Source organism: Nycticebus coucang, chromosome 16 (genome assembly GCF_027406575.1).
Source record: "Nycticebus coucang isolate mNycCou1 chromosome 16, mNycCou1.pri, whole genome shotgun sequence".
Classification (NCBI taxonomy): Eukaryota; Metazoa; Chordata; class Mammalia; order Primates; family Lorisidae; genus Nycticebus; species Nycticebus coucang.
Genome location: NC_069795.1, coordinates 56,957,264 through 56,981,533, shown reverse-complemented (window position 1 = coordinate 56,981,533; position 24,270 = coordinate 56,957,264). Strand labels below are relative to the sequence as shown.

Here is a 24,270-nt window from a genome sequence, read left to right as displayed (position 1 = left end):
GAGCATATGAGATGAGATGTCAAAAATACACATCAATGTGATTGGTCTTTGAAGTAAGTGAGAATATTCTGTGTCTCTAATCATTTTATCCATTTCAGTTATGTTGCTCAGACTCTCCTCATTTCATATACATACCATTTGGGGTATGTATATGTTTGCCAGTTTGCCAATCCTGTTTTTGTGTTTATCTACAGTGGTTCCTTTCCTTCCCATTCTTCTCCTTTTTATTTTTTTCCTTCAGTAACTGCAAAAAAGGTCCTATTTAAGTGTTACCTTCAAAACTTCAAAAACCAGATGAGCTGTTAATAGTACATCTTACGTATTTATGTATGATGTGTGTATTTATTTTTGGAGACAGAGTCTCATTCTGTTGCCCTAGGTAGAGTGCCATGGCATCATAGCTCACCGCAACTTCAATCTCATAGGCTTGACCAATCCTCTTGCCACAGTCACCTGAGTAGCTGGGACTACACACTGGTGCCCTTATGCCTGGCTCGTTTTTCTATTTTTAGTAGAGACGGGTCTTGCTCTTGCTCAGGCTGATCTGGAACTCCGGAACTGAAGCAATCCATCTGCCTTGGCTTTCCAGAGTGCAAGGATTATAGGTGTGAGCCACTACATCCAGCCCATTCAGTATATTATGTGTACAAAAGCTGAAAATGTATTTTGTAAATTATAATTTATAATTATTTTTAAATTTTGTTTATTTTCCTAAGGAAGAGGAGACGGATAATGAAGAAAACTTTCTTGATCTCAATGTTTTAAAGGCCCAGACATATCGCTTGGTAAGTTTCATCGGATGCACGCAGGACCAACAAGCAATCAGTGTACGTGTTCTGCTGAAAATTCAAATGAGTAGAAACCAGGCTCGGCCATTGTTTTGCATGCTATTTGAAAAGTAGCTCTCAAAATTGCTTTCCTATATATAAAATGTTATAATTACAGCAAATATAAAAATCTAGAGAAGCAAGTCAAACATCTTCCTGCCTATACCATAGAAAATCAACATAGTGCTTCTCATGCAAACTGAAAATAATTTGCCTGGTAGCATTTTTTTATTATGGAAAGACATTAATTATTCTATTTCATGCTGTTTTCCATTATAATAGGCCAGGATTGAATGATCTTGATTATAAGAAAATATTTAAATTGTAATTCTTTGAAATAAATGGATTATATTAAGACTGATATATGCATAGGTAATCAGATATAGCTCTAAGTCAGTTTTCTGCTGTGTTTTATGAAATAAATGCAATCTATAAAAAAATGCATACCCAATGAGATATTTCAAATGTACAATTTTGCATTTTTCTATATGTATTTAATATATTTCAATAAAGTATGTACCTATTGCACCCTCAAAAAGTACATATACAATATAATATTTTTATTTGTCCTTTTTTTTTTTTTGTCTGAATCTTCAAAACAATTTCGGGTCTAGTTTTGGTTTCATATCATCAAGGTTTACTTGACCGCCTCTCCTCAGGATGATCTCTTCCATTATCATTTACTGCCATTGTATTGTTAATTCTCATTAGTTATTTTTAATGATGTGTGTGTTTTTTGCCCAACTTAAGATGTAAAATAATGTGGCTGACTCGCCTGAGTTTGTGACTTGATTTTAATACTGACTAGGATTACAACCTTAGGCAAGATTCCAAACCTCTTGTGCCTAAGATATTTTTATTGATCAGTTATGTTTTATCAGAATAATATGTTAACACTTCAATCTAAACAAACTCCAACTGTAACAGCACCTTTGATCATTACGTAGTTTTCAAAGTGCTTTAAAACACATCTTTTTACTGACTTTGTGAGGAATTTGGATAAATGCTGTTATCTCTGTTTTACAAATATATGCCTTAAAATTTATAACCTTGGGAGGGTTTGATCTTTTTAAAAAGCTAAGAATTACAGTGCCTGAATTTGAACTGTTTCTTCAGATTCCAAGTCTATTATTTTTTCCCTTTTACCTCATAATGAGAATTCAACCAGAGGTAGAATTTGATTTCAGCCTTGAGCAAGTACATAATGTACTGTAATGTTGGTGTTCATGTAATGTATATGTTGAGGATGATTGTGAAAAAGTGCTCTAGTGTATGTGAAGAAAAATAAAAGTAGAGATGTACATCATTACTCTTAGGAATGAACCTGTCCTTTGTATTATTTATTCTTATGTTGATGGTGTAAATAGAGAACTGTGAAGACTACCCAGGATTCCTTCTGGAAAAAGAAGTTTCAGTGTTGGGCAAGTGCAAAGTAATTTAATTCGCCTCTGCCATTACTTTAAGTCCTTATTGGTCCTGATTTCAATTTTTCATCTCAAATTGTATGAGGAGGGGTTTTTCTCCTACCTGTGCCTTTAGAAATGATCTAAGTATTAGATCCTTTGGACAAAGATGAAAGAACATATATCCTTTAGCACTAAGACTATGTTTAGTTACATTTCCACAAGAGGAATAAGTGTGAACACCAGGTGTTGGTGGTCACCAACTCTATGGATGGTCAACCATGGAGTACTAATGAGGCAGAAAACCTTTTCATATTTTAAAAAATCTGGCAAGCTTAATGATATTGCCCACTAAAACCATCTGCCTGAGACAGCTGTGTCTGACTACAGCTTAGGATGGCTCAGGCTGCTCTTTCCCCAAGACACAATTGCTATATAGGTTAGTAACATAGATTTAAGATTTTGTGTTTCATATAGCAGGTGGACTCACAATGAAATATTATGTTAGTAAAGCTGAGCATGATGAATTCTTCACTAGGACAAGGATGATACACACTATCAGGGAAAATTGATTCACCAAATGTGTACGAGCCCAGCAAGGCATAAGTCAGAGCAATCCCTCTCTACCTGTGGTTTTAAAACAATAGGTGCTTCTCCGGTCATTCTCTACCTCTCGCTTTATTGTTCTTTATAGAGCCTGGTATGGTTTCGTATTAATTGCCGATTTGCTTATTGTATGTCTCAACCACTAGAATGTAAACTCTTCAAGAGCAGGAGCTTTTTCACTGCTTTCTTTACCTGTTCCTAGTGTGCAGAAGTTGCTCAATAATCACTAATATTAAATGAATGCATGCCTGAATGCATGCTATTTTATAATTTTATGGGCAAGTTAAGGTTTAATCTTCCTAGGGAAAATAACTTTAATGATTATGTCCTCTTGTAAGTATCATGTGAGATAATGCATGGAGAAATCTACATATATTTCTTCCTTTCATTAAATAAAGGGAAGGCTAGACCCTGAAAAGCATGAGCTTAAGTATCATGCTAGGAGTTGGGTATACACCAACATTTTCCTAAGACTTCTGGTAAAAGGAAGCAATAGAGAATGCAAGTGAAAAAGTGCATTACAATTTGTGTTCTCTTAAAGCAGACACTGAGACAGTTTAGAGTGCAAGGTGTTTATTAGAAGTAGACATATTTAAAAAGAAAAGGGAAGAAAGGATTGGGCACAGGGAGTAGCCTTGTTGCAACACAGGCCTGACAAAGACTTGGCCAACCTGGTGCTTTGGCATATATTGGAACTCTGCAGCAAGTGTTAACTGGTTGGTTCCGTCTCTGGATGCAGACCGTCCTGGGAAGGACACTCCAGGTGAGGTGGATTTCTGTAGATGAGACAGACCCTGGGAGAGCTAACAGCAGGAAGCTGTCTTCTGGCCACACTCCCTACAGCTGGGCAGCAAATCCTTCCTTGAAACAGGAGTGACCTCTTCCTGAATATCCCAACATACCTGTAGTTGAAGCCTGTAACTGCTAATCTGAAGAATTTGTAAAGAAATACTGTCTGCCCATAAGAAGTTTTAAATGTCTGCCTAAGCAGATCATGACAAAGCAGTAGTATTTCATGAACACTGAAGGAAAGAGGGGTTCCTCCTATTGATGATGAATGTTTGCAGTGATAAAATTGGTTAGTTTTGGAAGCAGGTGCTTTTCAGAATACATATTTACTTTGAGATTTAAAAAATATATTTAAAGCCATTCTTGCTGTATGATTTCCTTCTCCTCTTCCCCCACCCTCAATTATGATTTTGCCAAACATAATAACTTTTCAGGAAACCAACTACAATTAGGGATTGCTTTTTTCATTTGTAAGTTAATTATTTTAATTTTGAGATAGGTTTTCTTAGAAGGAAAGCATTGCTAATAGATATTAGGCTTCAAGGCTAATCCACAAAGTTCCACATTCTCTATATCCCTCTGATTCCTGAGCATTCTTAAATGTAGCCAGAGCCACTCTGAGAGTGGGGATGGAGGAGGACACTGATGATGAATTATCACTCTGGGCAGGGCCTTTGATGATTAGTATTACAGTATGTTCAGAGCTGGGAGAGGAAAGCAAGGAAGGCAGGCTCTGATGGCAAGGTGTGCAGGTCATTTTTATTTCTGAGTTGGGTATGTCAATGGGGAACATCCTCTGTGTTCGTGGTGGCCACATTATAGTTGTAAGTCATCTCTGTAGCTCCCTTCTCCATTGTGAAATTCAACAGAATCAGGGCAACAATGTTCTGGCAGCCTAATGCAGATGTGTCATTCTCCTCTCCTAGTGAAAAAAGCTGAGAGGGAGCTATGCACTCTCTGAATTCTATTTTTAAATGCCCATCACTTCATTTCACAACATTTTTTTCAAACATGCCATAGATACTATTCTTCTTTGAAATGCTAAATTTGAGGTTTTAGAAACCAAATCCTGAGTTATGCAGCATAAAACCAAGTATCTCAAAAGGTTTAAACACAATTGATTTTTAATTACTTAGCAAAAAAATTCATTGTATGAAGAATGAGAGACTTTTTTTAGCTTAAAAAGCAAAAGCTGAAAGGAAGTAAAAATATGGGCTTAGACTAAAAAACATCATTTCAGTTTTAGTTAGGGTGTCACGTAGGCAAGTCTGCAGTATTGTAATCAAAGAGGGGAAGAAGATGGATCTAGTTTGGTTAACATCTTAAATGCTTTAAATTTTCTTCATTTGACATATGATTTACACTTTTCTTCTAGACAAAAGATCCTTTCTGAGTAACATGGGGGGGAAACTATTCTGCAACATAGCTTGTCTCATAGATTACCATTGTGTTTGATTCCTGCTTAAGGAAAATGTTTTTTCTTCTCTTTCCCTAAAATAGTTTTGTGTTGCGCTGTTTCTCTGTTTCATGAGAGAATTCTAAGGTTGGTGTTTCACAGGAGACATGATTAAAATGCCACATGTTCAAGTGTGATGGGACACATTATGACTGAATAAATGCTTTGATTTCTCTGGTAGCTAACCCTCACCACCCCCATCACTTTTACATCTAGAGGTGAACAGGAAATGTGGGCTGGAGAAAAAAGCTGTGCTTCTCACTGCTCAGCAGAGGCTTAAGCAGCAGTTCGTGCTGGGTGTAAAAGACAGAATTTTGCTTGATCTTCAGTGTAGCTTTGAGTCCACACTTGAAATATGAGAGAGCCTGATTTTCATCCTACTTTCATTGTGCATCTAGCAAGAAGGAGGAAGCAAGGACTTTTCAAGGTCCCTTCCAGATCTAGGTTAATACCTTCAAGGTAGATTCTGGCAAAAATAGTAGACTTAGATAAAATCCTGACTGTGTGTCACTAAGCCACAGGGCTATGGCAAGTTAATTAACCTTTGTGACTCTCCTCATCTATAAACTGGGACACAAATAATTCTTCCCAGTCTTGTTTTGAAATTACTAAAACCTAATTTGTGGTGGGTTAGCACCTGATGTGGTAGTGGCAGAGAGTCTGCGCTGGATTTATTTCTTATTTTGTATACTTTTTCTCCTTTCCTGGTTACTGGGATTGCCAACATTCTTATGTGTCATAGAAGAATAGAAAAAGCCCCACTCCTTCAATACAAATAAGTCCCTAGATTGTCATGAGTATATTTGAGTAAGAAGCTTATATAGGATATAAGTTATCAAGAACCTTGGATTTCAATGTAAATAAGGAAGCCCTGGTGACATCATGGATTTGTTTTCATAATCTGTCACCTGAATTATTGTTGAAAGACCACCAGCCTAAGTTTGCTGTCACACAAGTTCTCTCCTACAGAAATGACTAAGGGAAATCTAATGAAAAGTAATACACTGTTTTTTTTTCAAGTATTATTGGAGACCTGTCATTCTATAAATGGATAGGTTATATTTCCTGCATCAATACTAATAGCAGATACTTACTACATAATTCAGTATATTAGGTAGATACTCGGAATATGTGCATTTTTCAAACTTCTATAACCCTATATTCCGTAAACCCACCCATCACCTGTCCCTGACAGTGTTAGTGCTTTGAATATCTGACTGTCCTTTTCATCCAGGATGTCTAGGTAGTCACTAAGATCTATGCATGCTGCCTTTGAAGTATCTGTCATATCCACCCCTTCAGCTGTCTTTCAAGGCCATGGCTTTTCATCACCTGTCTGGACTATATGATGGTAGTGTCCTAAGTGGCCCTTAGTCCTCATTCTTCAATGCTACCCCACCCTTGTTCAAAATATTTTTCATCCTGCTCTTCTGTGTGACTTACCTGACTTCAATAACTCTTGATAGCTTTTCATAGTCTACAGGTCCATTTATATTAATATAGGTTATTGAGCAGTAACATTTTGATTTGGCTTTCAAGGCCTTTAGCAATTTGACAGTTGTCTACCCAGCAATGTTTTTTTTTTTTTCTTGCACAAACTAAACTCCTTATTCCAGTTAAACAGGTCCTCCCATAGGTTTTCAAACACCTTATGAGCATATCTGCTTCTGTACCTTCCTCTTTGCTATTGTCACTTATCTAAAATACCTTTTCACTGTCTTTCTAAAAGTTTGAATTCTGCCTTCTCCATAATACCTTCCCTTATCACCCCAGCCCCATTTAATCCTACAATCAACCCACGAATCTACAACCCATACCTCTTTAATAAACATAACTAGCATATTTTTATGAGGATTTTTGTTGTTTTATTCACTCCCTGAATCAAAACAGTACATGGCACATAGTAGGCACTATGGATAAAGAAGGGATGTTGATGCACTTTCTTTGTAACTCTTCTCTGCCACTTCATTGTTTTGGAGGACAAAATAATTCACAATCTTTAGCCTAGATTTTAAGGTCTTTCACAATATATTTTGTTCCCCAATGTTCACCTTTTTTTAAGTCCCTAGTCTCTTTCCTTTTTCTGATCTTCGTAAACTGTGTTCATTCGTGTTTCAGTATTTTGGCTTAGGCTGTTTTCCTCACTGTAAACACTAGTCTTGTCTCTTTTCTACCTAGTTATATCTTTTATATCCTTCTAAGGCTAAACTTAAATCTCACCATTGTGAGTTTAAATATATACTTCTTTCTCATTCAGACTCCTAAGGCATTTACCACCTGTACCAGCTAGTTTTTGGAAGTTAATCAAACTGATATTTTTACCTGCTTATTTTAAAAGCTTTATTCTTTTTAGAAGTGAAGTATGTTCCCTGTGTTTAAAAAAATAAAAAATGAAAGTGCAAAAAAAGAAGGAAAAATGTGAAAATTTCCCCAAATCTCAGCATCCAGAAATAAACATTGTTTTCCTTTATTCATAATTACCCTGAGGTTATATACGATGCTAATATTTGGGGAATCTGGAAGAAGGGTATGTGAGAATTATTTGTGTGATATTGGTGCAATTTTTTGTAAGCCTGAAAAAAGATATGAAACTGACACAGAAATAGATTAACGAAGTAGTACAGGATCCATAAAATAATCCAAATATGTGGTGATATTAGTATATACAGCAACATGAATCAGTGGGGAAAACCAAACTATTCAATTAAATGGCGATGGACACAGACTAACATGAATCAGTGGGGAAAACCGAACTATTCAATTAAATGGTGATGAGATAATAGACTATCCATTGGAGAAAAACCTGGATTCCTCCCTTCTATGTTACACCCAAGTGAACTCCTCGGGTCAACAATTAAAAAAAAAGAATTAGGCACAAAAATAATAAAAAGCATGAATGATAAATGTTGTGCTCATGGGTTAAAGTAGGCGTGACCAAGTATGATGAGAAAAACCAGGAATGTAAAATAAAAATGCTGATAAATCTGAATGTATAAAAATTAAAACTATTTTAGGAAGGTGACTATTTTAGGAAGGAACATCATAAACTTGAAAGACAAAGGATAAACTAGAAGAAAATAGTTGTGAGCTACATGACAAAAAGTTTGTACACATTGGATAAAATGTTTTAGAGCTTATGCTCTAGAATAACAGTTTTTGGACCTGCCACTTACTGGATGTGGAATTGGAAAAGTTACCTCAGTTTCCTATTAACATTTCCCGTTTGCTTCTTGAACTGACAGAGATGTTGTACCACACACTTTGAACCCAAGGTTACTTTTTGGGATGGTTTTTAGACTGTTACCTTCAATTCTTCCTTTGGCAGTCTTAGAGTTAGGATCAGTTTTCATCTCACTTTCTCCTTTTACCAAGGACTAATTATTTCTCCCAACTGACCTCAAATTCTTTCAATTTAGGCTATAAACACTTTGCAGAGATTAAATTCTTTTATATTTCTACACTGAACACGGTGCCTAGATTCTTACCTTGAATATTGTAGGAGCTTAAGAAATGGTTTACTGGTTAAATTAATTAATTATAAATGAGACTTCTAAAAAGCTTGTGTCTTATTGAGCCTCTAATTGTTTCTTCAGCAGCAGTAAAGAAATTGGAAAATGCAATTTCCCAAGAGCTGTGCCTTTTATCTTAGTTAACATTTCAGAGAGGTACTTTGTCATGATGATGTAAAATTTTAAGCAAAAACAGCAGTTTATTTCTCTTTTACAAATAGCCCCACACAAAATAGCATTTGTTAAATGGAGAAACAGAAGATTTTCTCAAAGCACACTAAGGCACACTATAGAGTTTTAAAATGATTTTGTTAAATGGAGAAACAGAAGATTTTCTCAAAGCACACTAAGGCACACTATAGAGTTTTAAAATGATTTATATTCATATACGACTTCCTCAGTTAATGTATCCAGTTATTAAGGCATTAAGAAATTTTGAGTGAGGAATTAGGTTATGAAATAGACGTGCAAACATAGAAATAGAAAGAGACTGTAGTTGAATAAATTAATGCTATTCTGCCAAGCCTAATGTTCTCTTTTCACCCTTTCTTCATTTATTAACCAAGCTATTTCCCCCAGTATATTAATTATGGCCTAGGAATGAGTGAAAATTTTTGAGCTCCTACATTTAATCATTTTAGGACATTGTGAGTAGCAGTTAGCAAATCATTGCTTAAGAGAACCAAATAATAAGCTAGTAAGGTACACACAACTTACTAAAGCATCCAGTATAAAAACAAATAGCTTATTCAATGGGATATCTAACTGCAGAGTTTAATCTTCATGTACCCTGCTAACTCAGATTCTGGGTCTAATTCAGACAGAGCCACTATAAACCCATTTGCCTTTGTGAGAATTAGAGAAACATGCCTTTCCTTGAGTAAAAAAAATTAAGTATGTTATTCACAATCTGAACAATTGTAAATTCAATCCTGAAGAAGTGGGAATGTGGATGAGTATTCCCTCTGGCATTGTTTGGTAATCCTAGACTTCATCATCATCATCTTCTTCTTCTTTTTTTTTTTTTTTTGTAGAGACAGTGTCTCACTTTATCACCCTCAGTAGAGTGCCGTGCCATCACATAGCTCACAGCAACTTCCAATTTCTGGGCTTAGGCGATTCTCTTGCCTGAGCCTCCTGAGTAGCTAGGATTACAGGCACCTGCCACAATGCCTAGCTATTTCTTTGTTGCAGTTTAGCCGGGGTCAGGTTTGAACCCACCTCTCTCGGTATATGGGGCAGGTGCCCTACCCACTGAGCCACAGGTGCCGCCCTGGACTTCATCTTCTTAGAAGGAAGGGTAGGAATGAGTGGATGAGGTTGGAGAGCATTGGCTCTGGGATTTAATCGATGGCATCCAGCTTCAATTCACCCAAACAGTGGCTCCATAAATCAAATTTATTTTTAAGTCATATTTACATTTTATTAAGAATCATGCAAAACTGCTGCTGAGAAGATACGTCCTCTTGGTTCAGCCTTTCTTTGTGGGATTGAGCTGGAGCCCATAACCCTGGCAGGAGCAAGACAATGTCTGTAGCACTGTGCTCCAAATGTCAGTGTATGTAGCACACATGTGCTCCAAATGTCAGGACTTACGTGGCACTAGCAGGGCATATGTCCTCCCCTGGCCCCACTGGTCTACCTTGTTTGGTATACTAATTAACTCATCAGAGTCAGGCCTCCTAGAGCCTAGGATGGGTTGGTACATAGACATAATTGGGAATGCTCATGTGCTGGGCTTTTCAAAGCATTAGCATGTTGTTGATGCCAATGTGAATTTGCATGAGAGAGAACCTTCCTCCTGCGTTAGGTTTCAACATAGAGACTTGTTATCCCTTTATATTCTCATTTAACTTCATACATACCTACTTTGTGAATGCTGCACCCTCTTCCCCAGCTATGATGCTCTTGTGCTATACTGGATTCAATTTGTACAGAAATGTATATTAAGTTCTCAAAATAATAGAATGTATCTATATTTAGATGAGCACTTTAATGTCTAAAATAGAATCTTGAGCTTTTTTCACTTAGATTTTCCACATTTTACTTAATGCTTATACTTTTTTATACTTACTTTTTTTTTAATGGAATGTAACTGAATAAATTCAAACCACATGTTATAAATTATAAAAGCACATGTTAGTTATCCATCTTCAAAATTGAGGTTATAAATATATAGTCCCCTGAATTTCTGGACAAAAAGCAATGTATGCTTTTTTTAAGGCTCTGAGTCCATTCAGGACTTCCTACTATGAGCTAGGAGATAGGAGAGGCTTTATTATATTAGCGGTGCCCCAGAGTCGCAGTTGGCAGTGAGTTCAAAGCTCCTAAAGACCTCAACTTCCCACAAAAATACAAACCCCAATATAAGATTAATCTTCTACTTAGACTGAATTGGAAAGATGAATCCAATGAGTTTTCATTTAAGAAATGTCTTTTAGTGACATAAATTCACATTAAGAACATGAACCTCACCATAAGGTTATTTACCTAGTCTTTTATTTTTAAGTTTGTATGATGGAATATTGCAAACATATACAAAATTAGAAAAAGAACTCTTAAACAGTATTACCTAGTTTCAACAATTATTAATATTTTCTCATCATGTTTTGTCTAAAGCTGCTACCTTTTATTCTTTGCCTCATAGTGTTTTAAAGTTTAGAACATATCAATTCACCTGTAAATATTTCAGCATTTCTCTCTAACTTAGAAGGCCTTTTCAGACATAACCACCATGCTATGTCATACCTGCAAAATTAATAATAATTTCTTAATATCATCTAATAATTCCTATATTACAGTTTTTCTGATGGTCTCAAAAATACCTTTTTGCAGATTATTCAAATTGGTATTCACAGCAGGGTCATGCATTATATTTAGCTGTTTTATGTCTCTGGAGTCTCTTTTTTTCTATATAAATCTTTGAATTTTATTCTTTAGATTTGCTTATAATTTGAGAGGGTTTAAACAGAAAAATTGCTACCAAATGAATGCCTTAAATTATGTCCTCAAGTCATTAATTTGTACATTCTTTACATTTTCAGATCTAAACCCGCCACTCTCGGTATATGGGGCAGGTGAAATGCTGAAATGTGAAGGCTGAGAAAAAGAAAAGAAAGGAGGGGGCTTATGATTTATAAACAATTAGAAATTCAGTTTTTTATTCAAGGACAGGAATCGAATGCAGAAATTTGATCCCTGCCCTATTTGTATGTTTATAATAAATCACATTTTGAGAACATTGTGGTTTGACCTAACTAAATTATCATTTTAATTATGAATATAAAACTTGTGAATAATGAGCCATTTGCTTCTGGGATTTCATATTTTTTGTCTTTCAAATTTTGTGGTTATATATCAGTATAATAAATTCAAACTAAGACAATTTATTTTTAATCAAACTATGAGTAATTATCTCTTCTACTGTTACCAGTTAGCAAACGTAGGTGTTTTGCCTGATAGTATTCCCATAGAGTTCAGTATATCTCAAAACTTCTTCTTTGTAAAAACAGTTGAATCATATATTTGCTTCCTTTATTTTTAATACTTATTTTGTTATTCAACCAGGTTGGTGCATTATTTTCTTTCAACATTGGTAGGAGAACAGAAAATTTCTTCTTCCACTATAATTTTAACACTACCAATCTTTGATTTAAATTGCGCAATGCTGCTAAAATGCCTCAAAATTTTACCATTTCTTTTTATAAACTCTCAATCTTGTGATATCTTTCCTTTCTTAGGATACGAAGGAGTCTGCCAAACAAGAAGATATTTTGGAATCCACAACAGATGCTGCAGAATGGAATCTAGAAGTAGAACGTGTACTACCACAACTGAAAGTCACGATCAGGACTGACAATAAGGTATTGGAGAGAGAACACGTTTAGTTCAAGAAATTTTTTATAAGGAAATTTTACGTGTAGGGGTACTCCCAATTATACAAATGATTAAGAAGGACAGAAGGATTTAATTTTCAGCTTTTTAATTTTCAGGGATTTAACCAATAGTTGAATAAAAAATAATGTGATGTGGTCCAAGAAGCAAAGATCTTTACAGTAATTGCATGTAAGTTGTATTTAACTCATACTATGTGTGAGCGGTGGCCTCGTGAAGCATATGTAACTGATGTGTCTCTACCTTCATAACCACATAATAAAAGACCGAGACGCCAAGGAAAATTTGTTTGCTAGTATGGCAATATGTTAAAAGAGTAGTTTGGAACACATCATGTTTCCCTGGGATTGGGAAGTATTTTAAGAATACATTTCCATGTATTTTCTTGGAAATCATATTTTGTTTAGGTAAATAGGAATTCCACAACTTATATTAGCTGATGAGGGTTAAGAGATGATTCAGAACTCTGCTGGATGGCAAAACAAAAGGCAGCCTGGAAGTAGTCCTAGGATATTCTATACACATGATTCAGAGTTAAATATTAAGAAAATAATCAAGAAGTCATATATAATAAGATTTAGGATTAAAGCAGATGAACTGGCCATTGCATCAAGTTTCCACTTCCTTCCTCCAATTTTATAAGTACAGTTGACCATCGAACAACATAGGTTTGAATTGCACACGTCTATTTATGCATGGATTTTTTTAATAAAAGTTACACGGAGTATGCCTGTTGTCATCCCTTCCACATCATTTACTTCTGCATCTGACACCCCTGGCATAGCAAGACCCAAACTCTCCCTTCACTTTCTCCCCCTCTTCATCCTGTGAAGCAGATGAGGATGAAGGCCTTTATGATTCACTTCCACTTGAAGAATAAATATTATTTTCTCTTCCTTATGATTTTCTTTTCTCTTTCTTTCTTTCCTTCCTTTTTTTTTTTTTTTTTTTTTTTGAGACAGAGTCTTACTGTGGGATTGCTATGGGGTCATCATAGCTCACAGCAACCTCAGTCTCTTGGGCTCAAGTGATCCTCTTTTCTCAGCCTCCTGAGTAACTGGGACTACAGGTACCTGTCAGAACATTTGGCTAGGTTTTCTGTTTTTAGTAGAGACAGGGTCTCACTCTTGCTCAGGATAGTCTCAAACTTGTGAGCTCAAGCAATCCTCCTGTCACAACCTCCCAAAGTGCTAGGATTACAAGCATGAGCCACCATGCTTGGCCTTTCATATGATTTTCTTATTAACATTTTCTTTTCTCTAGCTTACTTTATTATACTATATAATACATGTAACATACAAAATACATGTCAATCAACTATGTTATCAATAAGGCTTCTGGTCAACAGGAGGCTATTAATAGTTAAGTAGGCTATTAACGGTTACATTTTTGAAAGAATCAAAAGTTACCCTGTGAATTTTCTATTTCACAGGGAGTCAGCACCCCTAATCACTGTGTTGTTCAGTGGTCAAGTGTAATGATCAGAACAAGCTAAAAGGTGACTAAATAATACTATTCTCCTTAGTATTACACAGTATCCCAAAGGTTGCCCATAAAGTCTCTATACAGAGGGAAATTGTAAATAGATATAACTTTATTTACAAAATATTCATTATAAAACTTTACAGAATACTTACAGTATTCTCTACATGTTGGCCACCTCTTTGTAAAATTTTATAATGACTGTTTTGTAAATAAAGGTACATCTAGCTACAGTTTCTCATTTTCCCTAGGTATGGCAACTTTATGGGTGACCTTTAGTACGCACTATAGTATGTCAGTCTGTATAAAAGGGGAGAAAGAGACATCCAGGTAAAGAAACTGAAGGAAGAGTTTTATCCTTGGAGGATAGACATAAGCCCCCAACATTATGAAACAAGATTCTAGGAAAGCTTACCACTCTGAAAGTGTGGTCCTGTATCTGGTCCCAAAGTGAAAGCCCTGCAAAGGTTACTGTTTTTAGAGTGCCCTGGAAGTTAATTCATTCTTAGAATGTCTGGATTTGGGCTTGTAGAACTGTATCTCAAAGCAGGTAAGAAGTAGCCTAGACTTCTAGAAAAGTCCCAGATTAGAATAAAGTTGATAGAGGTCTTACTACACTATGAATAGTTGTGGAACTATGAGGATATACCCCCCAAAATTAATTATACAGTGGGCAAATCCTGTAGCCCATTTACCATGTATTTACCCAGTCATAAGGGAGGATAGCTATTGTTTGCACTGGAGGTAACTTTTACATGTAAATATATATGTAAAATATTAATAAGAATTTCTTCACTGGTTAGATCTCTGCTGGAAATCTTCATTTGCAAAAATGTTATTTTTCTGTAATGTAATTTCTGACACTTTGGTTTTATCAGAATAAATTCTCTTCATAAAATTAAAAGTCACTGTTACTATGATTCCAGTTAAAATAACATGTTAAAATAATTGTGTAGTTGGCAACTCTCGAGTATAGCTTAATCCCACTAGAAAGCAAATTTAATTTGCTTACTTTAAAGCTAAGTAAACTCTTGAAATCAAACATCTCATTTAGAACCTAATAAGTTTTTTAAAGCCGTCATTGATCTTCACATAATAGAAGTAACTTAATAAAGAAAGAATCTAAATGTAACTGCTAACATGTACATTTTTTACAAAACTTGGTGCAAGTCAAATTCTGTAACAGACCTATGTTGTAGTCATCAAAATCCTGGTTTCTTAGAGAAGCAATATTCTCTTGATTTAGGGATGAATTAACTAGCTGAAAGTTGGACTCTTATTTTCATGGCATACTATCATCTTTCATCTTATGAGGATATACCTCCCAAAATTAATTATACAATTAATTTTTATAGGTAGCATACCAAAATACCTGATGATATTCTTTTTTTCAGTGCTGTTTAGAATGTGTAGATAGCATTTTGAATTTGGATTTTTGTGATAAAATCTACTGACCTAAAGTCATATTTTATTGTTCTTTTTTTTTCCAGAATTCTTATTTAGACTGTTTGGCCTTTGTGTTTAGTATTTCACAAACACTTCTTTCTTCTAAGTCTTTTAGATATAGCAATTGGGAAATGCAGCTTTTGGGTCAACTTTTTATTCATCTTAGGAAAAATAAAATTATACATCAGTTTGAGAAAATAAGGGGCTAATGAATAAAGGAATGTTTTTTATGTCTCAGAAATAAAAATAAAATAATCTAGTTACACATGAGGTTTCTTCTCACAGACTGTTCATCCTACTTTAGAAAAGGTTAACACCAGCATCATGGTAGATCCCATTCTTTCTCAACTCCTGACTCTACCAAATCAAATCCTCTCCTTTATTTTGGCCAAAACAATAACCTTTCACTCAACACAGGCTATTTAGGACATCTAGAGATTTCACCTTTATGTTTGAAAGAAAAAGAAAAAAGAAATTTATTATTTTGGGATCAGTGTGTTTTACTGGTCACTATTGAATTAATTTTTAAGAGGTTTGGATGTGTGGGAAATAAGTAATAAAGGGCATCCATCATTCAAATCCATTATAAATTTCTTTAAAATGGCTTTGTGTGTTTAAAATAAATAAATGCTATATTTGGTACTGAATCAAATAATCGTTTTGCTTTTTTCTCTCAGAAATTTAGTCTTCTTATGCTTTCTAGCAGTGAATTTTAAAAAGTCAATCTCCTTTTCTGTTCTTTTTGCATATTGTAGTGTATACGCTTTGATGATATCCTATCACATACCAGTATTTTATTTTGTATACTCGCCATACTATTGCAGTCACACTTCCATTGCTAAACTAGCTTGTCCCTATTATCTGGCAACACTTGCTACTGTTGCCAGTTCTCAAAGAATGCAAACTAATTTTAATATTAGCTTAAACAAAACACAATTAGGAATATAAATGTTGCCAAAAATACAAATAATATGCTCCACAACTGAAGATAAAGGATTTTCGTTATTTGCTGATTTGAATGAACTATACTAATAGTTCCCTTTTTAGTGTTGATTATACAGAATGCAATTCCAGTTGACCTCTGAACAACGTGGAGGCTAGGTGGGCCAATCCCTGTGCAGTTGAAAATCCATGTAACTTCCAACCCCCTCCAAACTTAACTACTAATAGCCTACTAGAAAATGTATTTACTATCATGTAAGTAGAAGTGTATCATCATAAAGATCTTCATCTTCCTTGTCTTCATCTCGAGTAGGCAGAGGAAGCAGAGAAAGGGGTTGGTCTTGTTGTTTCCAGAGTGAAAAAGGTGGAAGGAGAGGCAGGAGGGGCAGACACTCTTGGTGTAACTTTACAAAAATACATTGTAATTTTTGTCTGAATTTTTTGCTTTTTCATTTCTCTAAAATTGTTTCTATTATTTTTGTGATTCAAAAACAGTCATGAATTGATTTGTTATTCAAGAGCAGAAATCAAATGCAGAAGTTTGGCCCTCACCCTATTCAAATATGTCTATGTTAAATCACGTTTTTAGGGACACTATGGTTTGACCTAACTAAATTATCACTTTAATTATGAATACAAAATTTGTAATAAATGGTAACAATTCTTCCACCATTGGCTTTAGTGCCAATACTTGTATCATAGAAGGGTCCACATCATAAAAGAAGTCAAAAGCAATTTGACTTCTTGGATAATTTGTTTTCTGGCACTGTTTCTTCTGCTCCTTTTACTTTTTTCTCATTATCTGGCATTCATTTGAAAGCACTCATCTCCATCACGTCATCTGTTAATTTCTCTGGCGTGGTGTCCATTAGCTCTTGAGTTTCTCCCAGATCTGTACCTTGAAACCCTTCTTCTTACCCCACAACCTTTTTTACCATCTCCATGGTCTCTTTACAGGGGTCCTCAAACTGCGGCCGCGGGCCACATGAAGTGGTGTGATTGTATTTGTTCCCATTTTGTTTTTTTACTTCAAAATAAGATATGTGCAGTGTGCATGGGAATTTGGTCATAGTTTTTTTTGTTTTTTTTTTTTAAACTATAGTCCAGCCCGCCAGTGGTCTAGTGAATTGGCCCCCTGTTCAAAAAGTTTGAGGACGCCTGCTTTCTGATTTCCTTGATGGGCTGTGTCATAAATCCTGTGAGGTCATTCCCAACACAATATTGGGACACAGTTTTAAGTTTTCTCCTGCAGGAATTTATTGTTTGGGGGTTGGTGACTTTTCACAGCTTTTTCCATAACAATGGAAATTTCATTGCTCTGATCCTTCGAGACTTTCAGATTTTTCTCTATCAGGGCTCTCTCTCCCATAGTGTTGACAATATGTAACAGGAGCAGGTAGAACACTTTGGCTCTTTCAATCTTGAACTCATAAAGTTCTGAGTGGTCAGGGGCATTTTCCAATATCGAAAGAATTTTGAAAGTCAGCCCCTCACTGACAAGATACCTCCTGACTTTAGGGACAAGGCACCAATGGAGCCAATCCAGAAAAAAGGTTCTTATTGTACAAAAGATTGGCAGCTGGTGCTTATCTTTTCCCTTCAAGCATCCAGGATTAGTAGCTTTATAATAAAAGCATAAACTTGACTATTTACATAAAACAGAGTTAGACTATCCCTTTATGCCTTAAATCCTGGTACTCCCTTCTCCTTTGTACTAATAAGTATCTTTTGTGGTATTTTTTTTTTCCCAGAGTAGCGCACTTTTCATCTAAATTAAAAACCTGTTTAGGCAGATGATCAGATAATTATTTCCAAAATTATCAAACCATCCTTTACTGGCATTAAATTCTCCAGCTTTAGATCTTACACCTTCCTTTTGCTTTAAGTTTTCGTATAGTGGTGTATAAATGACTTTGTTTTTTCTCAAAACATAGCAGCTATATGTGTTCTTTTTTTATAGCAATTACGCACTCATAAAAAAACCTGCAGTTTCAATAAGAAATGAAAACGTATTTTGCAATAAGTGCAAGATTTGTGCCTGCTGACTTACATGCAGCAACAGCTTTGTGAATGTGCTTTTCTTTTTCTTTCTTTTTCTATTATTTTTTTTTTTTAACAATAGTCCTTACACTGGATTCATTTATCTTGAAATGGTGGGTACTGCAGTTGCATACCTCAATCCACATGCATGTCAGGCAATTCAACTTTTTCTTGTAATGTCATGACTTTTCTCTGTTTCTTGGAAGCACTTCCAGTATCTCTAGTGGCCCTTTGTATGGGTCCCATGGTGTTACTCAGGGCTGACAGTATTGTGCTAAACAATATGAAAAATATGTGAGAACTGCAAGAGATCACTTTTTACTGAGCTAGGCAATTTACTGGAGAGACAGACTCCTCACACAGAGTTAATTATCCTCATGGCGTTTTAATCAGATACTTGCAACACATGAGCTCACTGCCATAGCAACAGGTGGCTATGAAATTATTACAGTAGTACAGTACACTACATCTAATTTTATGAAGTTATGATTTAATACTGCATATCTACATTTATTTACATTTCTCTCAACTGTGAATGGCACCGTGCGGGGTCTGTGTGTACATTAGGTTTTGATCAATTTTAACTATATAATAGATTAGTGTGTATTTTGTGAGAGTAAATGATAAAATGACTAGTATCTAATATATTTTTGTGCATTAATGACATATCTTTTACTTAATTTTTTCAATATTTCTAAGTTACAAGGTTAATCTGTGAATTTTTTCAAATTGATATAAATCTCCAAAAACTTTTCTAATGTATTCATTGAAAAAATCTGCATATAACTAGACCTCAGTATAAACCTGTTTTGTTCAAGCATCAGTTGCACTTCTAGGGTAGTTATATAGCAGAGAATAACTCAGATATGAAATCTGTATGTCTAAAGACACAGACGTTCTGCCAAGAGAGTCAAATTCAGCCAAATCCTAGGTCATGTCACTTTACTAATGCCTCAGTTTTAACTAAATGAGTAAGTCTGAGGAGTCAATTTCTTAGCAGCTTACCACCTTAGGATATCTAAGCTAGGGTAGACGTTGGTGCCAGCTAAAATCATCTGAGAATATTGTTGGTATGCTGTGATTCTACATCTTATGCTTTGTCCTCCCACACTTTTTTCCCTCTTTATTTCTCTTACCCTGTTCTCTCTTGCTGTGTTTTTATCTGTCTCTTTTTTATTATTCTTTATTAGAACCAAACTGGTGCCCATAAGTAATACACAATTGCTATTTAAAGCTAAGTTAGAGCAAACAACATCTGTGATTATATTCAGATTAGATTTACATCTATAACTACTTAAGAATTATCCTAACCTCTGATTCTTTTTAAGATACAATTTTGTTTTTAATTATAAAAATAATATGGAAGAACAGTTTCATGGAGGAAGGGGGCAGGCAGTGTGCTATGAATTTGAAACTGGAGATCACACATTTAGTTCTACTGTCAGTTCCCGATTTATCGAGCCAAGTTTCAGAAACTTAGTGAAGCCGTGATAGCCATAAAGACCCAGAAGAGATGGAGCCTATTTCATGTGCTTTCCCTTGGCCCTCAGAGTTCCTATTTACACCACTTGTGAACTGTGTGACCTAGGGCTTATAAACTGCTTTATAGCCTTACAGGAGGATGTAATCAGGTCCCACAACTATCCCTTTGGTAAACTTTTCCAGTTTTTTTCTGTTGTAAATGTATATAATAGTAATATGATGATGATGATGATGATAATCACTGATATCCACTAAGTGTTTTCTATGTACCAAGCACTGTTCTTTACCCTTCACATGTTATTAACTCATTTAATCCTTTTCACCACCCTGTGAGATGCAGGTCTGTCTTACCACAGATGAGGAACCTAAAACACAGAGTTTACTAACTCAGCTTTGTAAGTGACAGATATGGTATTTGAACTGACTGCACAGCCTTTTTCCTTTTTGATTAATGACAATACAGCATACTGATTAAAAGATCAAATTCTGAACCCAAGTAGCTTGAGTACAAATCCTGGCTCTAACACATGCTGGTTTTGGGACCTCATGGGCAATTTATTCAACTACTCTGTGCCTCCGTTTCCTCATCTGTAAAGTGGAGTCTGGGTTTTTTTTTGGGAGTTTATTATAGTACCCCCTTCAAAGAGTTATTAGAGGATTAAATGAATTAATATACCTAAACCACTTAGAATAGTGCCGGAAGAATCACTTACTATATTTTGGCCATTATTTCTATATGTGTTTATTTATATAGCCATAATTATACGTCTTTTCAAAAATATAACATTACATATGAGCATTTCCTCATATCATTAAATATTACAAACTATAATATGATGTTAATGGCTATCTATAGTGCTTAAAGGTTACCAGCAATCCCCAGATGAGTGCCAGGTAGCAGAGATGACTTGGCCAGCCTTAGTTGGTTGTGGTCAAACCAGGAGCTTTAGGATATGGGTGGAAAAATGGCAGGGCAGAGTTATACAAAAGCTGGAGGTTAGAAGAATAAGGACCATAATGTCTGAGACCACAGGCCAATAGCAAGAAATAGATCATACCAATAAGTCATTTTAGAAAAACAAGTGGTTGTTGAAAGTGGAATTCCAGTAGAAAGGTAAAACATGGAAAGCAGGGATCAGAAAATATGATTAAATAGAAATCTACATTTAGAAATATTCTGTAATTACTCATTGCTATAAGAATGTACAGTTAGACCAATCAGTAGGTTGTAGCTGCTGCAGGTTGTAGCTATTATTTTCAGCTTGTGTGAGAGGATTTCTTTCAGGGTGCATTAGGAGAATTATTAAAATATGATATTTTTCTACATGATTGAAAATTGTTTAATTCCATAATAGTAAGATATATTTTTTTGATTTTTAAGTGAATCATTTGACAGTTGCTGAGTTGAATATAACTGTAGTTGAAGCCAAGCTGCCAAAGAATTCTACATGTCACATATTTCTGGAATATAGAAAATGTGGATGCATATTCATATAGATTTTTACTTTCTGTACTTGTGATTAATTTTGAATCTCCAAAGAAATATTTAATGCTGTTTCTTGAGGAAGAATATTCTATCTTCTTAAGTTTTCTTTTTACTCTAAAAAGCAAACCTTTATTTGACATTGTTGAAATAGAGACCACCCAAGTGAGAACAGGCAAAGGCTGTTTGTTTAGATCAGGTGTCCTCAAACTGCGGCCTGAGGGCCACATAAAGTGTTGTGTATTGTATTTGTTCCCATTTTGTTTTTTTACTTCAAAATAAGATATGTGCAGTGTGCATAGGAATTTGTTTTTTTAACTATAGTCCGACCCTCCAATGGTCTGAGGGACAGTGAATTGGCCCCCTGTTTAAAAAGTTTGAGGACGCCTGGTTTAGAGTCAGCCACCATAACTTGAGATTGGCAAAGGTAGGGGAATTTAAAAGATTTATAGTGAAAAAAAGGAAAGGCTTCATAGATGTTAAGATGTGTCTGGAAGTACGCTGGGTATCCCGTGTGATTAGTTGGCTTTGTCTGGTGGATCATGAGTTGGAAGCTGGTAGCAATCATTGATTAAGTCCTGCTTGGGGCTGATTGCTGCAGAAGTTGTAGTTTGGCCTTCAGGACTGATTGCTGCAGATTTTGGGTCAGAGTTATGTTTTGTATTTGAGCTGGACATTGTCTGTTGTCCATTTGCATATTTAGTATCTTTACTTCATTGACCCAAAAAAGAGTGGCTTTTCAAAATCATCAGTCTTATTCGTGTTTATCAAGGTTTTGTTTTATTTTTCACCACACTGGAAACCAAATGAACATTAATGAAATTTATTCCAGTTTTTCAGAAATACAGAAGAACAGAAAGTGTGAAATCACTTTTCAACTAAACTGCACGTAGGCCATTTTCTCTAATTATGCAGTACTTATTCCTAAAAGGCTGTACATTACAATGATTTAATATTAGGTATTTAATGTGATGAAAAATGTTCTAACATACTTTAATGCCCTGTGGATATTGTAATTAAAATTTTGATTAATGACTTAAATAGACTTTTTTTCCAAATTATAATTAAATGTTTCCTGCTTTGTTGTTTTAAAAAATAGTTGGGTAGGTATCCCCTTCATTCCACTTAAATGTCTCTAGTAATTATGTAAATCTTCAGGTTCATTACACTGAATTTAGATAAAGAGATTATTTTTTAAAAGGCTTTGGAAGTATTACAGCATATGTTTCTAATTATCTCAAACCTTTGATTCACTGAACTGCTTTTTTTTTTTTTTTTTTTTTTGCATCCTTACCTGTTCTTTTAGTGTCTGACTTTTCTCAGAGTGCAGTTGTAAAAAGAACCTTAAACTTTAGATTTCAACTGCAAGCAACTGGATTTTGTTTTAAAGTAAATAAACCATAGAGATACTGCCTTTACTGCCTTGGGTAGTTCACAGTAGAAAACCTTTTGGGAAGAGTCACTGTGATAAGGACAGAATTATTGCAATTGTCTTCAGCCCTTGGGGCTCTCTAGTGCTGTAAGAGCTAAAAGAGGGAGGAGAGAGGCCTTCGTTAATCAGCAGATGGAATTCCATTTAAATGAACCTGGAGGGACCACAGAATTGCTACATTAGATCTAAGTCTTTTCCAGTTGGAAGCCAGATTCTGCAGAAAGGTACAAAGATAGGATTTCTCTTTTATTATTATAGACAAATCTGTATCTGGAAGCAAAAGTGGGTATTTTTTCTCATTCTAAAGTAGTAAAGACAGTAACAGGGTTTGACGTTCTGCCACCATTGTGTTTGGATCCAGTATAAGAGTATGTTAATGAAATTTAGCTTTTCTAAATATTTCTGACCTGCAGGGACTTATATATTATTATAATTTAGGAATAGAGGCCTTCTTAACTCTTATACTCTGGTTGTTAGATAGGATATATTGATAGAATTGTTGAATCCATGAGCAAAAATGTATAATCTGTGGCCTAAGATTTAAGAATACATTTTATGTATATATGTATAATAGACATTAAAATGGGATTCTCCTTGTTATTTAAATAATGAAGTACCTACATTTATAATTCTTACAGATTTTCTGATACACAGACCTTCTGTTAAGAAATATTCACATAATTTAGAGGAAAATAAGGCACCAAATAAAAAAAAATTAGCTTTTACAATTACCAGTGACAAATGTAAATATAGGTGGCAATAACTTGGTCTCCATAAGGCTCCATGCAAGAGTAATAGCTCCAATTACTTGTCACAAATGTTTGTAATTGTATCTATTGCTGCCAGAGGATAAATGGTTTTTAATATAGTAAGGCCATAAATGTACATGCTGCTGTTGTTTAAACAAAATACAATTTTCAGTAAATTTATCCTTGAAACACCTGCTATAATCAAAAAGAGGTGAATGCTATCAAAATAAACTGCCTAAATTAACTAGACACACATACATTTTTAGAGCAGCCTACATGATTATTCAACTGCCATGACATCTCAGAGAATGAAGAGAAATATTCACTGATGGACTTTTACAGCAATCTTTCTTTAAAGGAGACTACACGAAACAGAACATTGTCTTGAGCTGTTGTGTTATTTTTAACAAGGTGTTATTTTGTGGACTTCAACTTGTATTTTCAAGGTCAACTTTTTTGTGTTTTGTTTTGTTTGTTACATGTGAGTCATAGACAGATATCAGGTTTATGGGAAGGAATAGAATAACATTTTAAATTATACATGTAAAAATACAACAAAGGGGTGGAGAAAAACCCAGCCATTCTTAAGCAATCGGAAAAGATTTTTAGTTGCTTCTGTCACAGTGTTGTTGAACATTCAATGTAGTGTGTTTATAGACAGTTGATCATACCTTCTTTCCTATTTAGCCTAAGCGTGATAAATGTTTTAACTGGATGGGGAAAGGTTCTA

General features: G+C 35.0%; 1 protein-coding gene across 1 annotated transcript in view; it reads left to right on the top strand.

Moving 5' to 3' along the window:
• The window catches only part of IFT57 (intraflagellar transport 57), a 60,588-nt gene that overhangs the window by 14,871 nt on the left and 21,447 nt on the right, over positions 1 to 24,270 (top strand). Inside the window, exons 5-6 of the mRNA XM_053564475.1 lie at positions 717 to 785; positions 12,331 to 12,453. Of these exons, the coding sequence (XP_053420450.1) occupies positions 717 to 785; positions 12,331 to 12,453 (192 nt within the window). The remainder of the gene's footprint in view (positions 1 to 716; positions 786 to 12,330; positions 12,454 to 24,270) is intronic.